This window comes from Zalophus californianus, chromosome 3, assembly GCF_009762305.2.
Source record: "Zalophus californianus isolate mZalCal1 chromosome 3, mZalCal1.pri.v2, whole genome shotgun sequence".
Lineage (NCBI taxonomy): Eukaryota > Metazoa > Chordata > Mammalia > Carnivora > Otariidae > Zalophus > Zalophus californianus.
Genome location: NC_045597.1, coordinates 34944392 through 34966672, shown reverse-complemented (window position 1 = coordinate 34966672; position 22281 = coordinate 34944392). Strand labels below are relative to the sequence as shown.

Below are 22281 nucleotides of genomic sequence, written 5' to 3'. Positions count from 1 at the left end.
GTGATATAGCATTTTCATATTACAGAGATTAAGCAAACTCAATTCCTCTTTATTTTGAACAGATGATTAACTTAAGTTTTCCAACTCAGGCCCATCCACATAACTAAAGTACATCCAACTAAAACAGGAATAGCTTTTATGTATCCAATTTATCACTGACCACCTTCATTTGTTGCTATTAGTGGCAAAAGCAGCTTTCTGCTTTTAGTCCAACAAAAAAATAAAATATGGAATATAACCTTTTAAAATGTGATTCTAAGAAAATTAAATATATCCATTAAAAATCCTTACTCTGTAATGTTATCACAGAGAACGACTCCCTAAAAAAAGTTTCCTCCCCTACTTGGGCTGACTCTTCAGTGAAGGGAAATTAATAAAAAGTACAAAATAAATGTCCAATTAAACAAATTTATGTTTAAGCTACTTATATCTAGGATATATATTTAAAAGGTAGATATTTTATTTTAAAAAGTAACATCTTAATCCCATGTGAAAACTTGAATAGCTGTAAAATTTTGATGGCACTTTGGCTTACCTGTGAAGTGTCACTTATGAACGATATTTTTAAAATTTCCTAAGAATATCTAGTTACTAAATTTGGTAGCCAAACAGGTGTTAACAGAAAGAAAAATCAAATTTGACCCAGAAGGCTCCAATATTAAGGTTTGAATTGGGATCAGTTCATTCCTTTCCCATGGGGTAACTTGTATAAATGTAATTCTATGGTTTCATAAAAGCAGGTCAAGTTTCTATCCCTGGGGGTCTTTTGGCAATTTGAAGCATGGAAGCACTGTTGCTGGCTACAAGTTCAAATCTGCATGTACTATCAATGGTGTGAAGAAAAAAAAAATCAGTGAACAGCAGACATATATTCATCTTTGATTATAATATGCAGTTGTCAGAAGGCTCTTAGAGGGTAAGCATAAAGGTGTCAGAGCTCACAAGTGATAAAACATTTTGAAATCATTTTTACTTACTTATAAATATATATGCATACCAGATAATGCAATAAGTAGTATTGAATATGTTTTTAGATAACAAAATGCAAAGACGAACTTCTTACCAAATATCATTTTGTATTTATTATGTTCAAGTTTTTTTTTTAATTCCATAGGCTTTAGATGAGGCAGAATTTTTTAAGTAATCACTGTTTTATAACCTCCTTTCTACTTTACACACACACACACACACACACACACACACACACACAATGCATGCATTCTTGCACTTTTCCCAATGATGTAATGACTTGACAAATGCCATGGAATGATTGAGAAAGTAATTGATTTCAATTTAACTGGACCTCTACCAGGTGTTTTCAAAGACAATTACAGTCCACTGCAAGAAGTGGTAATACACATCTTCTTATGTAGACCCGCGGATTAACCCATTGACCTCATTCCTAACTCATCTCATTGATGGCAAAGCTTTTAGAAGAGCAATCATTTTTTTAAGTTATGAAATTGTTTTCCTATCATTTACCCACTAATTTTAGAGGATATGCTTGCTCCAAAGTGCAAGCAGCAATGAAATAAACTAATAACACAAATGGAGCAATGACATCAAGCACATTAAATGTTATTCTATAATGTACAGATTCTAGTACCTAATAGCTTAACATCTTTTTCATACAAGTAAGATAATTCTCTGATATAAATATTTTCCATAGAGAATTAAAAATACATTTATCATAAACATAAAGGTATAGGAAAATTAAGGTAAGTTTTTAATCACGGTCCTAATAACCATGTAACATTGTTTATTATAATTGTATTTGAAAACACAAGTATAAATTACTTCTTTCATGCTAAAATTAATTTTAAATATATTTTCTGTTGTCATTCAGTAAAGTAGAATCTCTTTTTCAGTGTTATTTTATATTTCAAGAGAATTTCAAGAATTTCAAGCAAAATTAAAGTCAGTTTTTTGGTAAATTGGTGGTCCTACGGCCCTAGCTCCTACAAGTCTGTCTGTGTGTGTGTGTGTGTGTGTGTGTGAGAGAGAGAGAGAGAGAGAGGAAGAGACAGAGAGAGAGAGAATACATACACACATATACATATACGTGAAAGCTTTTCTAACAAAGATATTATAAATATTTAAGAATAAAAACATACACTACAAACGGGCTAAGGTTAATATAAACAAAGATATCCACCACAAAGACCTTTAAAGTACTGATAAAAATTTTACACTTGTTGCATACAGAAGGACATCTATCTGAGTATAAAATGTGTGACTGGTAATAGGACAATTAAAAGTGTTCTAAATTATTCATTTAAAATCCAAAGGCCCTATTAAACTATAAATTGCCTAACTCACGAAATAAGTATTATTTCCAAGATGTTTTAAATATAGAATGGGAATTAACACTTTTGGATATAACAGTATATTTCTGCAGAGCTGTGATGGGTTCAAAGATTTGTTACACCTTCAGTGATTTGCTTTGTTCATACATAATATAGGGCTATGAATAATATAGTTCATTTACTGTTGCTATTAATAAAATTTCAGAATACAATCAGTTTAAGATTTTAACAAAATACTTGGTCTGCTTGATATGTGAATATAATAAAGTATTTCTTGATTAACATATTTTAAAGATTTATTTTTATTATCTATCCTTAAGCAATGACCAGTATCCCTTAAATTGAATTAGCAAGTATTTACTGCAAATGCTCTATGTGCATCCATAAAATAATTCCCTTTCAAATAGTACTCTTTCTTTCCTGAGTATGTTTTGTTTGTCCTTGAAAAAAAGTATTATTTTTCTCCGGTAGTTATTGGAAGAGCAATGTAATTATTTAGAAACATTTGATAGTATAGAACAACACTGTGACTTTTTAATACTTTGTTTACCTTTCCATTCATTTATTCTAAGGAAAAGAAACATTCTCCAATTCTTCAATGTTACTAACCAAAAGTAACCAATATACTTAGTTGCCTATTTCATTATTGCTTTATGAAAATCATGCCTGAAAAGCATATCCACTTTTTTTTTTTGGTCAAACATATACTACTTTCAAAATCCACTGCAGGATTAGTATAAGTCTACTTACATTAAATTGCATTTATGTTCTTCAGATCATAGTAAATAGTTTTGACTTCCTCCTAGAAACATGCAATGCATTCCAGGTATTATATTCATCTTATATAATAATATGTTTTAGATGCTTCAGCTAAGCTGTCTTCTTTTTAAATCACTGCTCTCTAAAACTTTTTTTAAAGCAAGTAGCTATTCAGTGTGTTGCTGTGCTGTATAGTATTAGAAACATCAATATACTTATAAGCACAAAATTATAAGAGGAATTAAATAATGATATAGTGAGTTTTCCAGTTTAGTAAGTTGTCTTTGACAACTTTCACTCAAGTCACGTACATTTAAACGTGTAAAAGAATCCCTGCTTGATAGCCTGGCCCAGCTCCAAGCTAATTTGAATCAGAAAGCAACAGGGCCACACCTTTAACAAAATTCAGTCATTGGCCACTTCAATATCCAATTTAGAAAAATCTACAGATGAATTTGTTTAAATGGGTCAATTAGAATCCTCTTAGCATATAAAGTAAATCCAAGTCAGAATACACAAGAAATTTAAAGTGTACTTGGTTCAAGGTCCCTGGTTTTGGATCAAGTAGTGATTTGAATTATTTTCTTTATATGATTACACATACACACACACACACACACACACACACACACACACACACACATATAGGACTACATATATAAATTGACAATTATCCACTATTTTATTCAACTAATTTTAATTCTATCATTACTTTGAAAAACAATAAGATTTCATTGATTGATTGCCTAATTTATACTGAATGGATAGAAATTCTGTTCATAGTCATTTGCACATTTAAATATTAAGTTAATCATGAACTATAATACACACACTCTAAAAATTCTTAGAAACTTTCTCAAAGTAAGTAGGTACATCAAAATAAAGTGACCCCCCAGTTAATCTAATAACAACTAATTACTGGACCAAATATAAATATACTAATCTTGGTATTCTTGTTTTCCAAAGAAATAATTTGGTAAACTAACCTCACTATTTGAATGAAGTCATTTCTGTACTGTGGTATATACTAAAAAGCATGTATCAACAATTAAAAGTTATTTTGAAAGACAGTCACTGCAGCAAAAATTACTTTTGACTGGAAACACTTCAGACAAATTGAAAAGAAGACAAGTAAAGGAATTTGAGCACAATGTGGGCTCACAGAGCCGCTGCTATGCCTGAAACACATAAATGTGAAGATCAGAGCCTTCTATATAACACTTATCTGAGCCCATTTCGTGGGCTTTTAATTCAGAGTTTTCTTCATTAAAAAATAAATTATTGAACATAACAAATATAATGGAAAAGAAGTCCCTTAATGCAGTCTCAAAGTCTAAAAATATAAATATAAATGTATTTTTAAAGTATTCTTAGCTAGGATGTTTAAGTTGTAGCATTTAAACAATAATACACATGTATATATGTATATACATAACTGACCAATCACAATGCAGTAACTCAGTAGTAAAGAGAATGGCACATGCTGGTACATGGCAAGGTCATTCTATTCTTTTAACAATTGAAACATAAAATGATAAAATTTTGTCTTAATTACATATTTAAATACCCAAAGAGTTAATATCAACTTTTTTACAGTCCCTGTCATTTTAAAGGCCTATAACTTGATGTGACTTTTCTTCCCCTGTGAACAATCTGAAAATGAAATTCCTAAAAGATAAAATTCAGGCCAGCTCTAACTTTTTTAAAGAACCAAGTAACAAAAACCTTAAAATCAAAATGTTTAGCGAAATCTAGAAGACTCACCTGCACCTATTTAGAAGGCTTACTTCAAACCAATTTCTTCAAAGATTCAAAGAGAAACAGTTTACAACCTGTGAGAGTTGCATTTCTTATTGTATTTTGCAATACGTGGGTTCTATGTTGCTAATACAATGCAATTTAAATGATTATTTTACTTGATTAACAAAGGCAATTGTGTGAAACAATTTAATAAAATAACTTGGAAAGATAAAATAATACTAATTGATAGTCAAAACACAAATTGTTCCTAAAATAACAACTACTTCGTTGCACATTAAGCTAATTTACAAATGCTACTTACATTCCAAAAACAAAACATCAAATGAGAAACAATAAAGCATATTATGTTTTCGTATGCTGGTGAATCACACATGGTAAATCACCAAAGAGTAGAGTGATTTATGCTCAAATCCAGCCAAGACTTTAATCAATATTGGGTGTCACATCTCAGGAGGTTGGGGGGAGGTACTGAGGCAAAAGGAGAGTGGCTAATATTGGTCTCAGTAATTTATATGCAACTTCCGTGAAATGTAGATTAAACAAAAAATAACAGCAGATTTGGACTAATAAGACGAAGGTTTACAAATTCTGTATTAAATGTGATACAAACAATTTATGTAAGGAAGGGAACTCTGAAACAAAATAGCCTGTTTATTTTACATAATATTTGCAGCTTCACAAAATAAAATATCCTATGAGCAATCAAAATAAGTACCTCAGAACATTAACTAGTCATCTGTGGAGTTCAGAAAGTAAACCATCTTCATAACTATGTGCACTCTTTACCATAGTGACTACATGTATTATTTGAGACTAACTCCAAGAAAAACAACAGGTTTGAAAAATACCCAAATAACTCAAGAATCTGTATTAAGGCAGTATAATTTGACCAAGGTAAATCTTAGGTCAGAATATTCTTAGATTTTGTTTATGTATTAGTTATTAAACTGTAATTCACTAACGTTTTAAAAGTATACAGAAATAAGTGGTGGAACCAAACTTAAACTTTCATATGTTAGGCCTTACTCTTCTAATTATGTCATATTTTTTAGGAAATGTTATAAAATGAAACATTAGATTCTATAGTAGCCATTAATCAGCTGTAATACAAAAACTTCAAAAGCATAGTCTCTCTTCATTTGAAGTAATATTTAATTTATCTGTGCCAACTATTGTAATTATCTGTTAGAAGTGAATCTGTATTTGTGTTGAAACTTTCTATTACCAATGCAGAAGAAGTGCACAAGTCCGTGCCATTGAAAAACATGCAACGGGGGAAATGTTCAATATAGACTGGTTCAGTTTGCCATCTTTATTAAAACTCCTGACAAAAAAACAGAGCCAAGAATTGGAAAATATTTTATACTTTTTAAGCTAAAATTGCATCCATATATTACTACTGGGCAAAAAAGACTTGGAAAGTCTTTCAATTTGCTGTCTATGGATGGCATTGACTTTTAAGACAAAAGAATACTGTTCGTGAATATATATATATGCATATAAAATGTCTGATAAAATTAACTGGAATCTATTTAAGTTTAAAAAACTCCACAAATCTAGGGCTACATAAGACCTAAATCATAATCTGGTTTGAAAGATCCTGAGACAAAATCACCCTCTGGCAATATTCAGAAAATAAACATTTTAGATAACAAAATACAGCAGAGTCACCTTTTATTACCTGAACTCACCAGAAAATTTGAGTCCTAACCCAAATCTACAAACAAGCTACTGACTCATACAAACACAGACTTGCCCATGTACATAAATACTTCTCTTTTGTTGTTGTTGTTTACTGGTTACCAGTTAATTAAGTGACCTCTGTTGCACCAGCCAAGTTCATGCAACTAATGTTTAGTTTAAAAATAATAACTGGAGGAAGCTGATCAAAGTCAGACTCTGTCCTTTAACAACTTTTAAATATATTTCCTGACATTTTCTCTCATTTTTCAAACTCTTACTTTTAGCTTTACTATCAAGCAGGTGATAGTCTCTGTTTCATCTCCTTGTGGTAGTGACAGATGGCTTCAACATTTATTCTAGTTTTTATAGATAGCATACTGATGCAATAGCCCCAAGCAAATTAAACCCACTCTAAGGTTTGTCACCAACTTAGTGAGCCACTTTGAGCAAGTTTATGAACCTTTTTTTCCTTTAACATCATTTTGGTTTCTCAGATTCTCTGGTATCTAAATGCTATTAAGAGACAGAATTAGATGTATGTTCTGTAAAAAGATGAGAGTGCTAAGATTTGATGTTTCTTGCACACTATGTATATAGTATTTTATATAGTTTGCCTTTCTGCCCAGTTGTCTTATCTTCCGCATAAATTATTCCTTTAGATAGTCTCTTCAATAGCCAGAGGAGAAAGAGACCAGAATGAAAGAAATCAATATACCTAGGTGAATGAAAAAGGATCTTAACAGCAAAGGCGTAAACTGGACTTGAATGGAAAAAGTAATCTTAGTTTTGTAAATTCAAGATGCAAAATATTGTAGGTATGGCTTTCAAAGTTAAGAAAAAAGACAGTAACACTTGTAATTATCATTAAAGATAATAATATACTACAATGTAAACAGTATGTTTTGGTGGGAGAGAGTTCAATGATAAGTTTTCTATTTTTTTAGTTAGTGGCAAGGTTAGGAAAACCTAGGTAGAGATCTCCAATTACACATCTTCTAAGGTCAATGACTGCAGTATTTGCATGTATATAGGTTTGAGTAAGCCTTGTAGTTGATAAAAGATCAAAATGCAAGAGAAAAATCAACAAACTTACCACGTTTAACTTAAAAATAACCTGAAATTGAGTTTTAGAATAACACACTTACTTGTAAAGTATTAAGACCAGGTGATTGAGGTGTAATTAGAGTATTGATGAAATATTTTTGAAGGGATAGAACAGTTCTATTGGATCTAACTTATCCTTCTGTGAAAGTTTAAACTCCAGAGCTATTGTTAACCTCAGGGGAAAAAAACTAATTAAAACATTTTTGTTAATAACTTTAAGAATATTCTCCAACCATATAGTGAGGACTTCAATTCCAAACTCTAAGCGAAAATTTCAGAAAAAAAAAATCAAGGGAATAATTGTAAGAGATTAACACTACCTGCTTTACGTTGATTATAACGTTGTCATTGAAGGAAGTTTTCTCTAGCTATTTTTGTTGTGTGTGTTACGTGAAATGGTCATTAATTATCTAGCACAGTATGTACTGTAAGAAACACACAAAGAGATTTCAAGAGCAGAGTGGTTTGATTACTATAGAGAAAAACAGTAGCTCTTCACCAATTTACTGGATAGGTAGACAATTTTATAACAATCATATCTGAACTGGCTTCAAATTTAGGCTAGCATTCTTTATAACAACTCTAACAATTTTCTGCCTGATTCGAGTAGTTTTAACAAAAGGTTGTTGGCAAATATTTTATCGTCTGGACGTCCAAGGACTCCAATTATCTCGGGAAAGGTTTAGTGATCAAGATTACCCCTCAATCTTTACTGCCACCTGTCCATACTCTTGGGCACGTGCGCGCGCCTACACACATGCACGAGCTCTCAGCATTCACCCAAAAATAATAGAAATGGAGGTTCAAAACCCAGACCCACACCCATGCCCCCATGCAAAGAATGGCAAACAAACAAGGAAAAGTTTCTAGTTAGGTCAGAATAAGACAATTGCAGGGTTGGAGTTGGAGCCTTTTTCGTCCTACAGCCTTCCCTGGGCACTAGCCAGAAGTCTTCCAAGGAAGACATAGCCAGGGGCTTTTTCACCCCTGCTTCCTTCTGGTCTCGTCCTACCCTCTTTCCTTCCCACCTCAGTTTCCCTAGCACTACCAGGGGACACACACCCTAAGACAGTACAACTCCGTTCCTTCTCTCAGTCTTAAAACTTGTTTGGAGGGTACCCAAGTCTCTGCGCAAATTTTGCGCGCAGTTCCCACGCGCCCGCTTCTGGTATCCAACTTTCCCTGCTCTATTTCTCCTGGCATCTCAACTTTTCCCTCTGCTTTGAACGGGGTACAAGGCGGAACTGTGAAAGCGGGTGGAATGATTTTTCTACCCCGAAACTGACAAGTTACCCCACTCCCGCCCCCTCTCGGTAGATCCTCCCCCAGTGATCGTTCATTAGCATAAAACCGGTCCAGCCAGGCACCGGATCCCCCGGCCTCCAGGGTTCGCGCGCTTTGCCGGCCTGTGGTAGCCAGGGCACAGGGCATTCAGGTCTGCAGAATATCCCAATGCAAAGCTTGCACCTGCTTATCGCGTGAGCTACTAACCTTAAAAAAAAAAAAAAAAAAGCAGAAGAAGAAAGAAGAAAAGAAAAACAGTATGGAGAGAAAGAGGGTGTGCGCTTTAGTCTTCCTTCCCCATCTCTCCAGCTCAGCTTCCAAGAGTCTCAGGCACCCGGTCACCTCCCCCTACAGAAGGAAACCTGCTGGTTCCCTCGTATCTGCCCCGGGGCTAACGTACCCCTTTATCTCCTTTGCACAAGCTCCTATGCGGACACACGCACACGTGCGCGCACACACAGACCCCTCCCCTCAGCGGGCTTCCCCTCAGGGCTTTGGGGCTGAGCTCGCTGCGGGTCCCTCGGGATTGTCCCGGGCCTCTCGGCCTCGGAGGTCTTTCCCCTCCCGGCCCCGAAGCGGCCCACTCCAGCGGCTTCCTTGCCGGCCCCTCACCCGGGGCGCGCACTCCCGCTCCCGAACCCTGCAGTCAGGGTCACGACCTCTCCCCGCCCCGGGACGCCGCTCGGCGCCGCCGACCGGCCCCATCGGTGCCACTCGGCTCGCGGTGGAATCAGGGCCCAAGGGAGCTAGCACACCCTCGGGCGGCCGCGCTGAGAGGGGTCTCCAGACGCTGGCGCGGCCCAGGAAGGGGGCCGTGGCTCCTGGAAACGCACCGTCCTCCTCCTTCCCGCCCCCTCCGCCCCGAGGCTTGGGGTTCCCGCGTCCCACAGCAGCCAAGCCCCTGCGCCCAGGCGAGCATGGTGCGGACCGGGCGGAAGAGCGAGATCTGGGCAGGGTGAGGTGCCAACTTCTCAGAGGGCCGGGAGCGGCTGGCGAGCCTCAAGGAACGGGAGGAGAGGGCCGTGCTCTCTAGGGCGCGCGGCTCGCGGGCGCGCGGAGCAAGCGGCGCCAGGAAGGGAGCGAGGGAAGGGTGAGGAGGCGGGAGGGAAGGGACCGCGGGCAGCGGGGCTGCCCCCCGCTCTTTACCTTGCGTTGGTGCAGTCATTGTAGAGGGTTTCGAAGTCCTTCCTGGAGATGAGTTTGCAGCGGTTCACTCCGGGCTGGATGGCGCCCAGTCCCCTTAGGATGCGAACCTGTTCCACGTTGCACACCACCGGCGTGATCTCCAGCCGCTTCAGCTTGGTGTAGACCGTGTGCAAGCCCCCCACCAAGTGCTTCAGGAACAGGTCGAAAGCCTGGGGCAGGCAGATCAGCTCGCAGCCCTCCACCGTGAAGGAAGCCACTTTGGCCCCCCTCAGATCCACCATTTTGCACTCATTATTCTGAGGGGTGTTTTCCACTGGGGACGGGGTCGAGTACACGGGTTTCCCGGGGAGGGGGCCGCAGCTGCTGCTGCTACTGCTGCTGCTGCTGCTGCTGCTACTGCTACTGCTGCTGCTGCTGCTGCTGCTGCAGCTGCTGCCGGTGCTCGCGTTGATGGGGGTGCTGGAGGCGCCGCCGCCGCCAGCGCTAATGCCGCCGCCGCCGCCGCCGCCGCCGCTGCCGCCGCCGCCGCCGCCGCCGCCGCCGCTCGCGGTCGCCAGGCTGGGGTTGCAGTTGCTGCCGCCGCCGCCGCCGCCGCCGCCGCCTCCGTTGCCCGCGCCGCCGTCGCCGCCGCCGCCGCCGGTGGAGGTGACTGTGGCCGCCGCCGCCGCCGCCGCCGAAGCGATGGGCTCCGGCCGGAACAGAGTTGGCCCTGAGGACGCCGGGGGCCCGATGGACGGAGCCGGAGACGAGGTCGCCGAGGAGGTGGAGGTGGTGGTGCCGGAGGAGGAAGCAGACGTGGAGATCGGGGGTTGAGGGGGGACCAGCTGGGTCGGAGGGATCAAAGCCGCCGGCACTGCCATGGTCACATATAAGGGGAAACCGAAGAAGGAGAAGCGAGGGGAAAAGTTGCCACACACCCCGGGGAGGGGCAGGGGGAAAAAAAAGGGGCGAAGGAGCTAAGGGGCAACAACAACAATAACTCTAGGGGAGAACGAGAAGGAGAAAGGGAGAGAAAGGGGGGGAAAGGAGGTGAGGGTAAGAAAGAGCGAGTGCAGGAGGGGCGAGCGCGAGAGGCGCTCTGGAGAGAAACGCACAAAAGTGTCCCGCAAGTCGAAATGCGAGTCCTCTCCGGGGGCTGGGATCGGGGGCTGGTTTGGGGGGGCGGGGGCGGGGAGGGTCGGCTGTTGTTGTGTGGGTCCCGCTCTAGCACAAAGTTAAGGATGAAGGTGAAAAGGAGGAGGTTTGAAGGACTTGGGTTCTCCCTGGCAAGTACATTGATCAAAGATTGAGAGGGGAATGACAGAGAGAAAATGAGCTGAAAAGTGCAGGCTGCCGGCTGGACGAGTTGTTGTTGTCACACGGTGCAGAGGGGAGGAGCTCCGGAAACTTGAAATACCCTTTGAAGCCGCAAAAACCTCACTCACTAGTATTAACCCAAATTATCCAACCAGGAACTCGGAGCAGACACTCCGAGAGCGCGAGACACAGAGGGAAAGCGAGTGAGGGAGAAAATAAGGAGAGGGGGCGGGAATAAGGAAGAAACTATGCGAGGGACGGAGAGGAAAAGCCGGGGACACAGAAGTGGCGATCGGAAAAGGAGAGGGAGATGATCTACTTCTCTTCTACTACCGTTAGATTGCATGTCTAATATTCCATTTCGTCCGCGACGACTCGTAATTTTTTTCCAAAACCTTCTAAGCAATCGCCTGCCAACTTACAGAGGAGCCAGAACGCTCTGAGCTCTCCTTCAAGGATTTAGGATAGATCTCCGCTCGTTTTTGCAATAAGATATAAATGAAAACACATCCCCTCACTTGATGGTTATTAAGAAATTATTTTCAGGAAGATTCACATGTAAGCAAAACCTGTTTTCTGCATCTGATTGTTTTACTCTATTTATTAGATTATTTGTTAGCGTAAAGATAGTGAAAATTCCGGGACAGCTTTCAAATTGTGGGGGTAAAGTCAGTCTGAAGTCACTTAAGAATAATGAAATCCTCTGTATTCAGTTTCTTATTTCCTGATAGAGTGTGGAAAGAAAGAAATGCTTGCCATAGTGTGGATCATTCAGAATAACTTCACTTTCACCCCAAAGGCAGGTCAGAAATGCTTATTTTACCTAGAGACTTTAAAGAGATCAGGCATCCTTGAAGATTTAGAAAGTGGAAAACAAGAAAACACTGATTTTTTTTCTTACTTAAACTCTGTAATTAATTCACCTGTCTTGCATAGAAAACAACTATCCTCACTCACATCCTTTAAGACCCAATGCTAATTGCCAGTGTGTCTTATGAATAACACATTTTCTTTCATATTTGAGAAGTTTCAGTGTATTTTGGGAAGGTCCTTTTCAGTATGTCAGTACAAATGTGTTTTGTAAATAATGAAAAAGAACAAAACAAGCTCACTAGTTGACTTGTAAAGGCAGAAAGGGTAGCTGTGCCTAAAAATATTAGGCTGAGTTTAGACTGTCTTCCTCTTTGCCCTCCTCTCTCCTTCTTTTCCCTTTCTAACTTGTTGCATGGGGTATTTTTTCCAAGGATTTTTGACCAACATATGATTTGAACATAGGTCAACTTTGTTCTCTGTTTGTATCTCTAGGAATCTTAAATAATTAAGCTTTAATCCTGCCTACACATGTTTATTAACGTCACAAGATAGAAACAATGCTTTAGCTTTGGGCAGATTTAAAAAAAAAAAACTATTAGCATCAGATTCAGAGTGTTGGGAAATTTCATAATGAAATTCTGCCATTTTGGCGCTGAAATGATTATCACATTTCTCTTTGTCATTTTAATTCTCTAAACTTTTTGAAGTTTAGTGTCAAAAGGTACTGGAAATATCTACAGAGAAATATGGCACCACTGACTAATTTGTCTAAGTTGATGCTAAACTTTTTGGGGCACAGCAGTTATATCAAGAGGCTTTTCTGGGTCTTAAGAATTCAGAAAATTGATTGTTGCCAAAAAGTAGATAAACTTCTACAAAGATAGCTAAAGTTTGCACAGTTGTTTGACCTAGTTGGCCAATGTATTTTAATACACTCAGAAATAATTTATATTACTTTTTCACTCCTCCTATCAGTCCTCCAAAATAGGGATTTGATATATTTCACATACATCAAAACACTATATTAAGTGTTTACACATGTTTTGGAAAATCTTACCTTTTTTAAAAATGCCAAATTACTATGTTAATGAGTGGTGGAGAAGAAGATATTGAGCCCTGAAACACTAATTTTATTTTGGAATTGCATGCATAACTTTAATAAACTCTGATGTAGTTTGAAATGCTAAACTACAGTTTCCTCATTTTAAATTCTAGATCCAGAAATGGGAAAAAAATTTGGAATTAAGTGCTAAAAATCTGCCCTTTCCATTCTCATTTCTCACATTTCCTTAAACTGCCACTCAGCCAATACCTGCCATATTCGGAAGCCACAGGCAGGAAGTAATAATAGCTGACCAAGCCATAATCCCACCCAGCTTCGAAGCAAACTCCAAATTTTCTGCAGGGAATCCTGCGCCTCCCAGCACATGCTTCGTTCAGGGGTAGGGCTTGGGGCATTTACCTCCACCTGAACGGGAGCTCACTCCCCACCTCAGGTCTCTAAACCGTTTCTGGGAACTACCACTTGCCCCTTTGATCAAACAAAGGATTAGAAAAAGCATATAATGAAAATTAAAATATGTTAGGAAAAAAAACCTTAAATATTTTAAGATTTAAGATTCTTTCTTTCCTTCTTTTCTTTCCTTTTTTTTTCTTTTTTGAGAAATGTTACCAATGATTAAAGCAAACAGTATTTAACAACAGCAGATAAATCAACTCCTCAGATTTCAAATTCTCACTCTTTCCACTGCATCTTTAGGTTTCAAAGCTTTTGTCTTGTTTGTTTATTGTTTTACATCTCTGGCTGTTTCAGGTCCTCTCCTTCCATCTCATCTTTTCCAACTTGCACTCAATTTGCATAAGCAAAACTCAAAGTACTGTAACTGATATTAGGAAATTCTCCCTGTGTTTTGTGAAGACGTATTGTGCTGAAATCAATAAGACTGTTTAAAATTCAAAGACCTGCAAATCGTTCTGTTTGTCCTTTGATAGGGCCTGTGCTGATTAAAATGCTACCAAGAAAGCTTAATTGCTGCACTAATTAAGAAGTCTTTAATTTCTTTCCTAGGATGTCGTTTGAAGCTGAGCTTGTACCAGTTCAGGGAAGGTATTTTCTTCCCTCCCTCTGCCCCCTCCTGGCCCCTCCCTTCTCCTCCCTGCTCCTCCCGTGCCCCCGACGCCATCCCAATGAATGGGAACTAATAGAGAGAGTGGTCTCAGGTCTCACCATCTATTACTTAACAAAAATTGACACAGGATACAGAGTTCAGTGCAGTATGAAATGCAGTTTTCAGAAGAGCTGTAAGGTTGCAGGAGACAGTAAGGAAATACAGAGTAGCTGTTGCAGCTAAAGTCCCGGTGAATACCTGGATGACAACAGGCACTTTAGCTGGATGATGAGGGCATCCTATTTGGTTAAAAGGGGGCAGTGACAAGGAAATGCTTCTACTGAAACAGGGAAACATAAAAATGTATTTTCCAAACCTGTGGTTTAAAAAAGAAGAATAAATCTGTAGGAAGGAGGATTTATAGTTGGGATTTGGTAAGTATCATTTTATTTTATGAGTATAAAATCATGAATTCTATGGGGATTTATTTTTGACCCTTTTTATAACCCAGGGTGGCATAGCTCTGTATTACATCCTTTCCACCCTTTTCTATTGACCTATTTTATTCACTGATTTCTCAAGTGGGGAAACTGACTAAATGATTTCACAAAGCTTTCTCTGTAATCAATAGTCATTTTTTAGGTTTATTCATGCTGCATTATAATTCTGGTAAATGACTGCAAAGCAGAAGATTGTAAGAGATACCAATATTGACAAAGCCAAGATAAGTCATGTCTTTAAATCTTCAGAGTTTCACTATAGCAGTTGATATAGTTATTTGAAAGAAAAACATTGAAAATGCATATTTCATGGAATATAAAAAAACAAATGATTGGGAAACTTAAAGACAACACATTATCTGCATTTGTTTCTTGTGTATCTCAAAATTTCCTGAAAGCTTTGAGTATCCTCTTTTTATAGCATCACTAAGTGAAACAGAAACAATTTGGGCATATGCACAAAGGCAACAAGAAAAGGTTCATTACAATTTTATTCTTTTAAGTTTTTCCCAAGTTCTATTAGAAGCATGCACAGAAAAAATACAGATATATACTCCAGATATATACTGAATTCCTTTCAGTGACAGGACAAGGAGATAACACGCTTAATAGATTCAAAGGGAGATTTACCATTCCGAGCACGACGTCACTCTAATTATGTTTACTCTAATTGAAAGCAAGGTTTTTTGGAATCTGAAATTACTTTCAGAATTTTTTTTAAAGAATGCAAGTGGATCAAATGTTGATCACAAGCATTTCAATCTTTCAAAATGTATTGGAAAATTAAATGAAAAGTGGAGTTTGGTACAAACAATGCCCCAGGGCAAAAAACAACTAACACTAGATTTTCCAGTCCAGCCATAACACAAATCAATTTGAGCACACTTCTATGGCCAGACTGCCAGATTGTTATGACTGCTAATTCACTCAATCAAAGAGTGCATTAGCACACCCGGCACAAATATCTTTAACAATAGAGTGCACTTCTGAACAATTCTAAGATATATCACAACGGAGAAGTCAAGAGGAAGATCATTTTTACATCTGCATATTTACTAATGGACCTGTTTCCTTAATAGGAAAAAGAAAAAAAAAAAGACTGAGATAAACTTCAGGCAGAGGTTTATTAAAGAGCTATCCAAGTTTGGTAAATCTAGAAAGATATCAGGGTACCAGTAGTTCACTGACTTTGTTAAACGTTTCTCAGGAGAGAGTCCAAAATTTATGTTTGCACTTCAGTAGTAAATCATTGAAGATGGAGAAATTATGCCAAGTAACTCTCTCAAGCCTTTTTAACTTAGACACTCGACCTCACCAATCAGCTCAGCAGATAAACTTTGACTGCCTTAAGCACAGCCTTCTCTCCTTCTACACTTTCTTCCTCTGCCTTTCCCACTTAGGGTTCCAATTTCTGACTTTTGGTGACTGTCACTTCCACAGTCTTCCCCTCTTTTCCAATTCCCTGCCTCACCTCAAGAACAAGGAATAAGGCTTTTATCTCACGGGTACACTCTCTAATCAGGCAAAGAGAGCTCAGTGATAAATTACCCAAAGGACAGAAGGTGGGGAACTGAAGGTGAACACACTATAACTTGAAGCACTCAAACTTTACATTACAAACTTCCGTCCTTAATAAAGAAGTGGTTTAAATGATTATAAATAACTTTGACCTGTTTAACAGCGTGGAAATGCATGGACTGTATATATGCTTACTGAATGCATATAGTAAGTATCTATTCATATTCCTGTTTCCGTAGATCTCAGAGCCAAATGGCAGGATTTGCACCACTGTTCCTGTCTCCCTAAACTTCTATCTTCACCTCCTTTTCTCCTGGTTCAGAATGAAGGTGACATGTAGCCAAAAATACTCTGCTGGTTATGGAGCATATTTTAAGAAATCTCGAAACCCATGCCAGGGGAGAGAGAGGGTAATGGCAAAGAGAAGAATAGTTACAAAGAAAAAAAAAATCACCCCTAGAATTGTTTTCCTGACTCCAAACTACATCATTTCCATGACAGGCAGTCATCTCTCCCTGATAATTTAGTTATACTTGTCCATCACTCCTTACTTCCAGTGTAAGTGTCCTAATTCCATCTGTGGGTTGGTATTGAGTTGCACAGCCAAATATTTGATAAAAAAACAAACACAGTGAGATCATTTTAGAGTTGCATTGTAAAAGGAAGCAGCAACAAGAATAATATAAATTGATATTAATTCCCTCATCTCTTCAGTCAGGCCATTGTGAGGGCAAAAGCAGACTGAAGTAAGGTCAAAAAGGCAGACATTTAAATCCCCAGTTTTCTGGTAAATATTCTACCTTCAATTGTACCTTTTAACATGAAGCATTTTCTACTTATCATACATCTTTCTCTTTAAATAACCCCAACTCATTTTCCTCTAAAGAAGATCAGTATTAAGACCTATGACTTGCTTAAGGGATGCAGAGCTGGGAATGGGGGTGGGGAAGAAGTCTTATGTAGTATAAATGCATGTTTGATATTAAAACATGAATTATTGTATAATTTTGTAATGTTAGGAGAAATGTATTAAACTCGATTTAAAAAGTTTATATTGATTGACTGCTTTCTTGTTGTAATTTATTATCTTAGTCTTTTTTTCCTCTTTATTAAGTAAAAGAAGACGTCACTGTCTAACAAATAGCCTATAAAAACTGTTCTATTTGAAGTCAGAAATTTCAAGGATTGTTAGAAAAGAATAAACTGTTTATTTATTTATTGCCCTTCAGAACAAAGAGTTTTTTTTTTTAAAGTTGAAAGAATAACAATTGCCACCTTCCAGCCTGAGATCTTGTATGTCAAGTTTCAGCCCAGAGCAAATTTTTACAACAAGTTATAAACCCCCTGTAACAGAGGGTTTATTATAATGGAAGTGCTGACACAACCTTAACTATAGCGTTGTAAACGGCTATGCTATAATATCCATTAAGCAGAAAGAAAAATAAGCTGGCTGATCAATAATTTATACAAAGAGTACCAACTGCAGACATAATAACTGTAATGTTTGCAAAGCAATCTCTCTGCTCTCCAGGCTTAACAGTAAACGCAAACTAGCAACGCTGTTAATTTCCAACTCCTACAGATAAGAATACAAACAAATTACTTAAAATTATATTTTGCTCAACATTTAGCATGCCTCGATGGGATAAAATAAAATTTAATTATGATGCAACTTGTGCCGGATGCAAAGCTGTTTTGTTTTCCAGCACATTTTATTATGAAAGGACATTCATTTGGAACATCAATTATGGGGAAATAGTATGTTTCAATGAGTTGACTTGGGTCAGGCAGGCTCTTCTAAGAGTTATTCAGACATGGAAACAGATTGACACTGTTTAACTTCAAAGAAAGTTACAGGGCTTTACAGAGCCACAACCTGAAATACAATACTGCAAGCTCTGATCCGAGTCAACTGTCAGTAAAAACACACCTTGTCATTAGAGTTCATGGGAAAAAAGACACTGGCTTGGAAAATGTGGCCATCATTAGCATCCAGTAACTCTTGGAGCGTTCAATTAACGGTAAGCCTCATTTGCATGGAAGCAAGATGTGTCATTTCTACCTAATAAGTGTGGATCATAAAGTGTGAGCATTATTTTCTTTTCTGGAAAAATTTTTCAAAGTAGCTTTTCGTAGATGTCCCTATTTATTACTGCCTTGCTTTTTATAATGTCCACATGTGTGGAGTGTGTCATTTTGATATTTTTATTCTCATAGACGGCTTTTGAAGCAGGAAAAGAGTTGAGAGGTGTAAAAGAAGGAAATACAAGAATTGAAGGATCCCCTAATGCCCACTGTGTACATACTCAAGGTTGAACCAGCCTGTACATTTCTAAGGTTCACATCTCCATCAGTCTTTTTTGTCTGTTCATTTCCTGGGGGGGTGTGGAACCCAGTAGAACGAAGAGACATTGCTATCAGAGTTGTAAAATGGTGTATTACCCTGTGAGCAATTGCACTTGGAAAGGAACCAGTAATTTATATGAGAAGTGTTTAAGATTGCCTGCTCACCCAGTGATCCATGCCAGGTCAGTTCCAGTAATGCCAGAAAACAAAAGGAGGTGCACATCACCGGGAAAGAGACACCTCATATGGCTTAAGAGCTTGTGAAGGGGAGCACTAAAATGCCATTTTCTCAAATGAACTGGTCATTACCATTTAAAATCCTGAGGGGCTGTGGGACCAGGGAGGAGAGAAAGAATTTTTCTTTTGATTTAACAGGGCTCTGAAGGACTAGTTTTAAGGGGGAGGTGTTTTGTTGTGATTGTCTCAGCCCTTTGCTTTAGCAAAGGTTAAATCCTGAAACAAAGGTACGTTTTTTTAACAATGGAATGGAAAAGGATGAACACAATGGCTCTGAGAATGTAATTCGCCCATTTTAAACTTAGAAATGAACTGAGCATTACCAGTACAAATAGGAATACAGCCTCTCTGCTGGTAATGCCTATGCCCGGCTCTAAGTTGTTAATTTTTTATTTGAATACATTTTCCCAAATCAACCCCTCACTCCACCCGTTTTCAGGAGAGGACTATGGATGGATACTGGCAGGATGTTATATAAGAAATCACTTCCTAAGAAATCTTCACAGGCCTCTTTCTTCTTGTTTAACGTAATCAAAGCACAGGCTCTGAGCAGGGGGACAGGTCCCACCACTGCCATCCTCAGGCACGTGCTTTCCCCACAAATTGTAAAGTCATTTTAGTTTTGAACCGGAGTTCAGTTCATTCACATGTCCAGCATACCTTCCCTTGTGTATTTAGCGAAGGAACTAAAGAAATGTAAGTCAGAATTTATAATTTACCAATTGGCTCAAGATTCAGCACATCCAGGAATCTTGGCAGATTTATCGCTGTGTATTGTAACATTCATGCATTTCAGTGGGTAAGGCAGTTTTCTTATGCTTTCCCACTTGTTGATATGTTTCTCTTCAGGTGGTCTCAAGTCATTCCTATTCCTTTTGCATAGCTAGGATAATGCTTAGCACGTCGTGCTGGACGTTCAGTAAAGGTCAGCTGGGTAATTAGAAGTGCTTCTATATTCTCCACCCATTTGCTTTGTCCCCAAATTGCGTAGACAGCTCATTCCTTAAATTATATATTATATGATTCAGAACAGGATATTGAGGACTCACAAAGTTTTAGATATGCTCGTTTTTTTGTTCTGATATGCAATTAATTTAGGGAAATTCTTGAGGCAAAGATCCAGAGATGCCAGATCAGATAGAAAAGAGAATCTTAATGCTTAACCCTTTAAGGCTTGTAGCTGGGACTCATACAGAAAAAAATCTTTTCTTAGTCATTGGACTAAGGGGTCCATTGGGGGTCTTCACCAAGAATGGAATATAAGTGATAGTATATTCTGATGTGCTGCTACACATGATGAGGGAATGCAGGTTCGTATGTGAAATTCTGCCTCCCAAAATGTGAGCAAGCAGAGGTGTGGGCAATAATCTGTATACTTTTTACTTTAATACTACCGTCACCTTAATGTACATAATCTCTGTTACACAAAGCACACATATTTTTATGTACTGATTGTATGCTGGTTCCTGAGGATGTAAAGAAGACAAAGATATTCATTCTGATGAGACTTTCATATATATTATCTCAGTTGAGTCTTATTACCATAACATCACTGAACTTTTGTGTTAGGGAAGCCTGGAAGATCATCTAATCCTAGAATTGCAGGTCTCATCCTGCCATTTGCTGATCCAATGAACATGCCAGACATCACAAAAGATTCTCAGATCCTTCCTTGGGAGCTCAGAGGCAATCTCAGAAACCTTCCCAATGTAGGATTGCAGGCAGCCTCTCACTACCAAATCCATTAGATACATCCTTATACATCATCCCTGATCTTGCAAAAGAGGAAACTGACATATTTTGTTAAAATATGAGAACTTGACTTTAGACTCACAGCTACGTTGAGGCTGAAGCCAGGAATTAGATTCAAGTCCTCAATGAGGTTTATTCCCCCCCCAACTATTCTCGAAGGAAATCTTTTTGAAGTAAAGAGAGGAAATATTTTCTTATCACTTCATATATAAAGGGACTGAAAAAAAATAGACTGGATCTGGCCTCATGGTTCTCTGTCAGTTTCTACCACTGTTTAATGAATTTCTATATGCCTTACAGAGCTACCGATGTGTTCTCAGTTGCTGCTTAGATGTACGCACTCACGGGCTACAAGGCAGCACGATGAGGTTGGAGAATCCTGAAAAAGAGTTGAGGAAATACTGTTATTTCAGGGATAAGATTTTGAGATCTAGAGAAATACTTAACTAATGTGTGATGTTAGAAAGTTAGTCAAAGTGCAAAAACCCCTGGGGTTCCTCGACTTTTGTGACTACCTCTGGTTTCCTTTGATTAGAAAAGGGCAGCATCTACCAGTAAAAGTCATTTGTTGAAGTGCTTTGCAAAATCAAGCATGAAACCAGCAGTTGATTGTGTAAACACATTACTTATCTGTAGTCTCTTACCAGCCTTAGTTTGCTTTTCCATAGGCGACCATCCAGCCTCTTTCTCCTATCCTTTTTCATCCTGACTTCAAGAAAGGCCACTCTCTACTTCTTTTCCAAGAGATGATTCAGGGATCACTCACAGCTATTCCCAACAGAGCAATAGCACAGCCCTCCTGCTGCCCCATTTAAATTGTCTGAACTGCGTGGCTTTTTCATTTACTCTCCCTTTAGAGTGAGGCTGCAAAGTAGAGAAGACTTGAATGGCCTTGTATCTTCAAAGAAGCGCCTTGAGCTCTGGAATGTAACAAAGTGGGAGAAACCACTGAACACCAGGAAATGTCAACAATGAGGCGGGAATGCCTGGGCAGGTGGATTGGGGCCTTACCCTAGGCATTCTCTAGGACAAGGCAACTGACTCAGCTGAACAAGAAAATGGGTCTTTTTCCCACAGAAACAAATCTGACTGGTTTTGAAACACACCAATAACAGCAAGTGCATAAAATCAAACATATGCTTACCAGGGAGTGCTTTGTTTTATTTTTATGTAAGAGATTTGATTGACACATTGGTGATAGTTCTTAGTAAAGAAGAATTAAAACTTCCAACAGTCTGAACATTTTGGTCCTAATAGGAAGCTTTAGACCTTGACTAAATAAAGCATTAAAAAAGACACAAGATCAAACCAATTTCAATAGCTAAAATGCATTTACACTTATTTGTAGTCTATTTAAAGTAGAACTTAAAGGAAAGCAAAAATGTTCCCAAATGCTATATGCCAATAGTAACCATTGGAAACTTAATTACTTCCAAACACCGAATATGAAAGTAAAGAATTAATCATGTATAATTGATAAGCTTCATTGTAACTATAATAAGTTTTAGGTGCCACATCCAGTAACCAAACAGACGGTATTTTATACACAAATGTAAAGAAATAAACTCTTCAATGTTGCTTTTTATCTTATATTCAGGAAGATTCATTATCAGTTTCTTAGCCAAAGCGTTCTAATAAATCTGATTGCTTGTTGAGTATCCAAAAGAA

The 22281-nt window shown here is 38.5% G+C and overlaps 1 protein-coding gene across 1 annotated transcript in view; it reads right to left on the bottom strand.

Annotated features, from left to right (window-relative positions):
* The window catches only part of DACH1 (dachshund family transcription factor 1), a 423371-nt gene extending 411565 nt beyond the window's left edge, over positions 1-11806 (bottom strand). The window contains exon 1 of the mRNA XM_027590972.2: positions 10044-11806. Coding sequence (XP_027446773.2) covers positions 10044-10903 — 860 coding nt within the window. The 5' untranslated portion in view covers positions 10904-11806. The remainder of the gene's footprint in view (positions 1-10043) is intronic.
* Positions 11807-22281: the final 10475 nt, after the last annotated feature.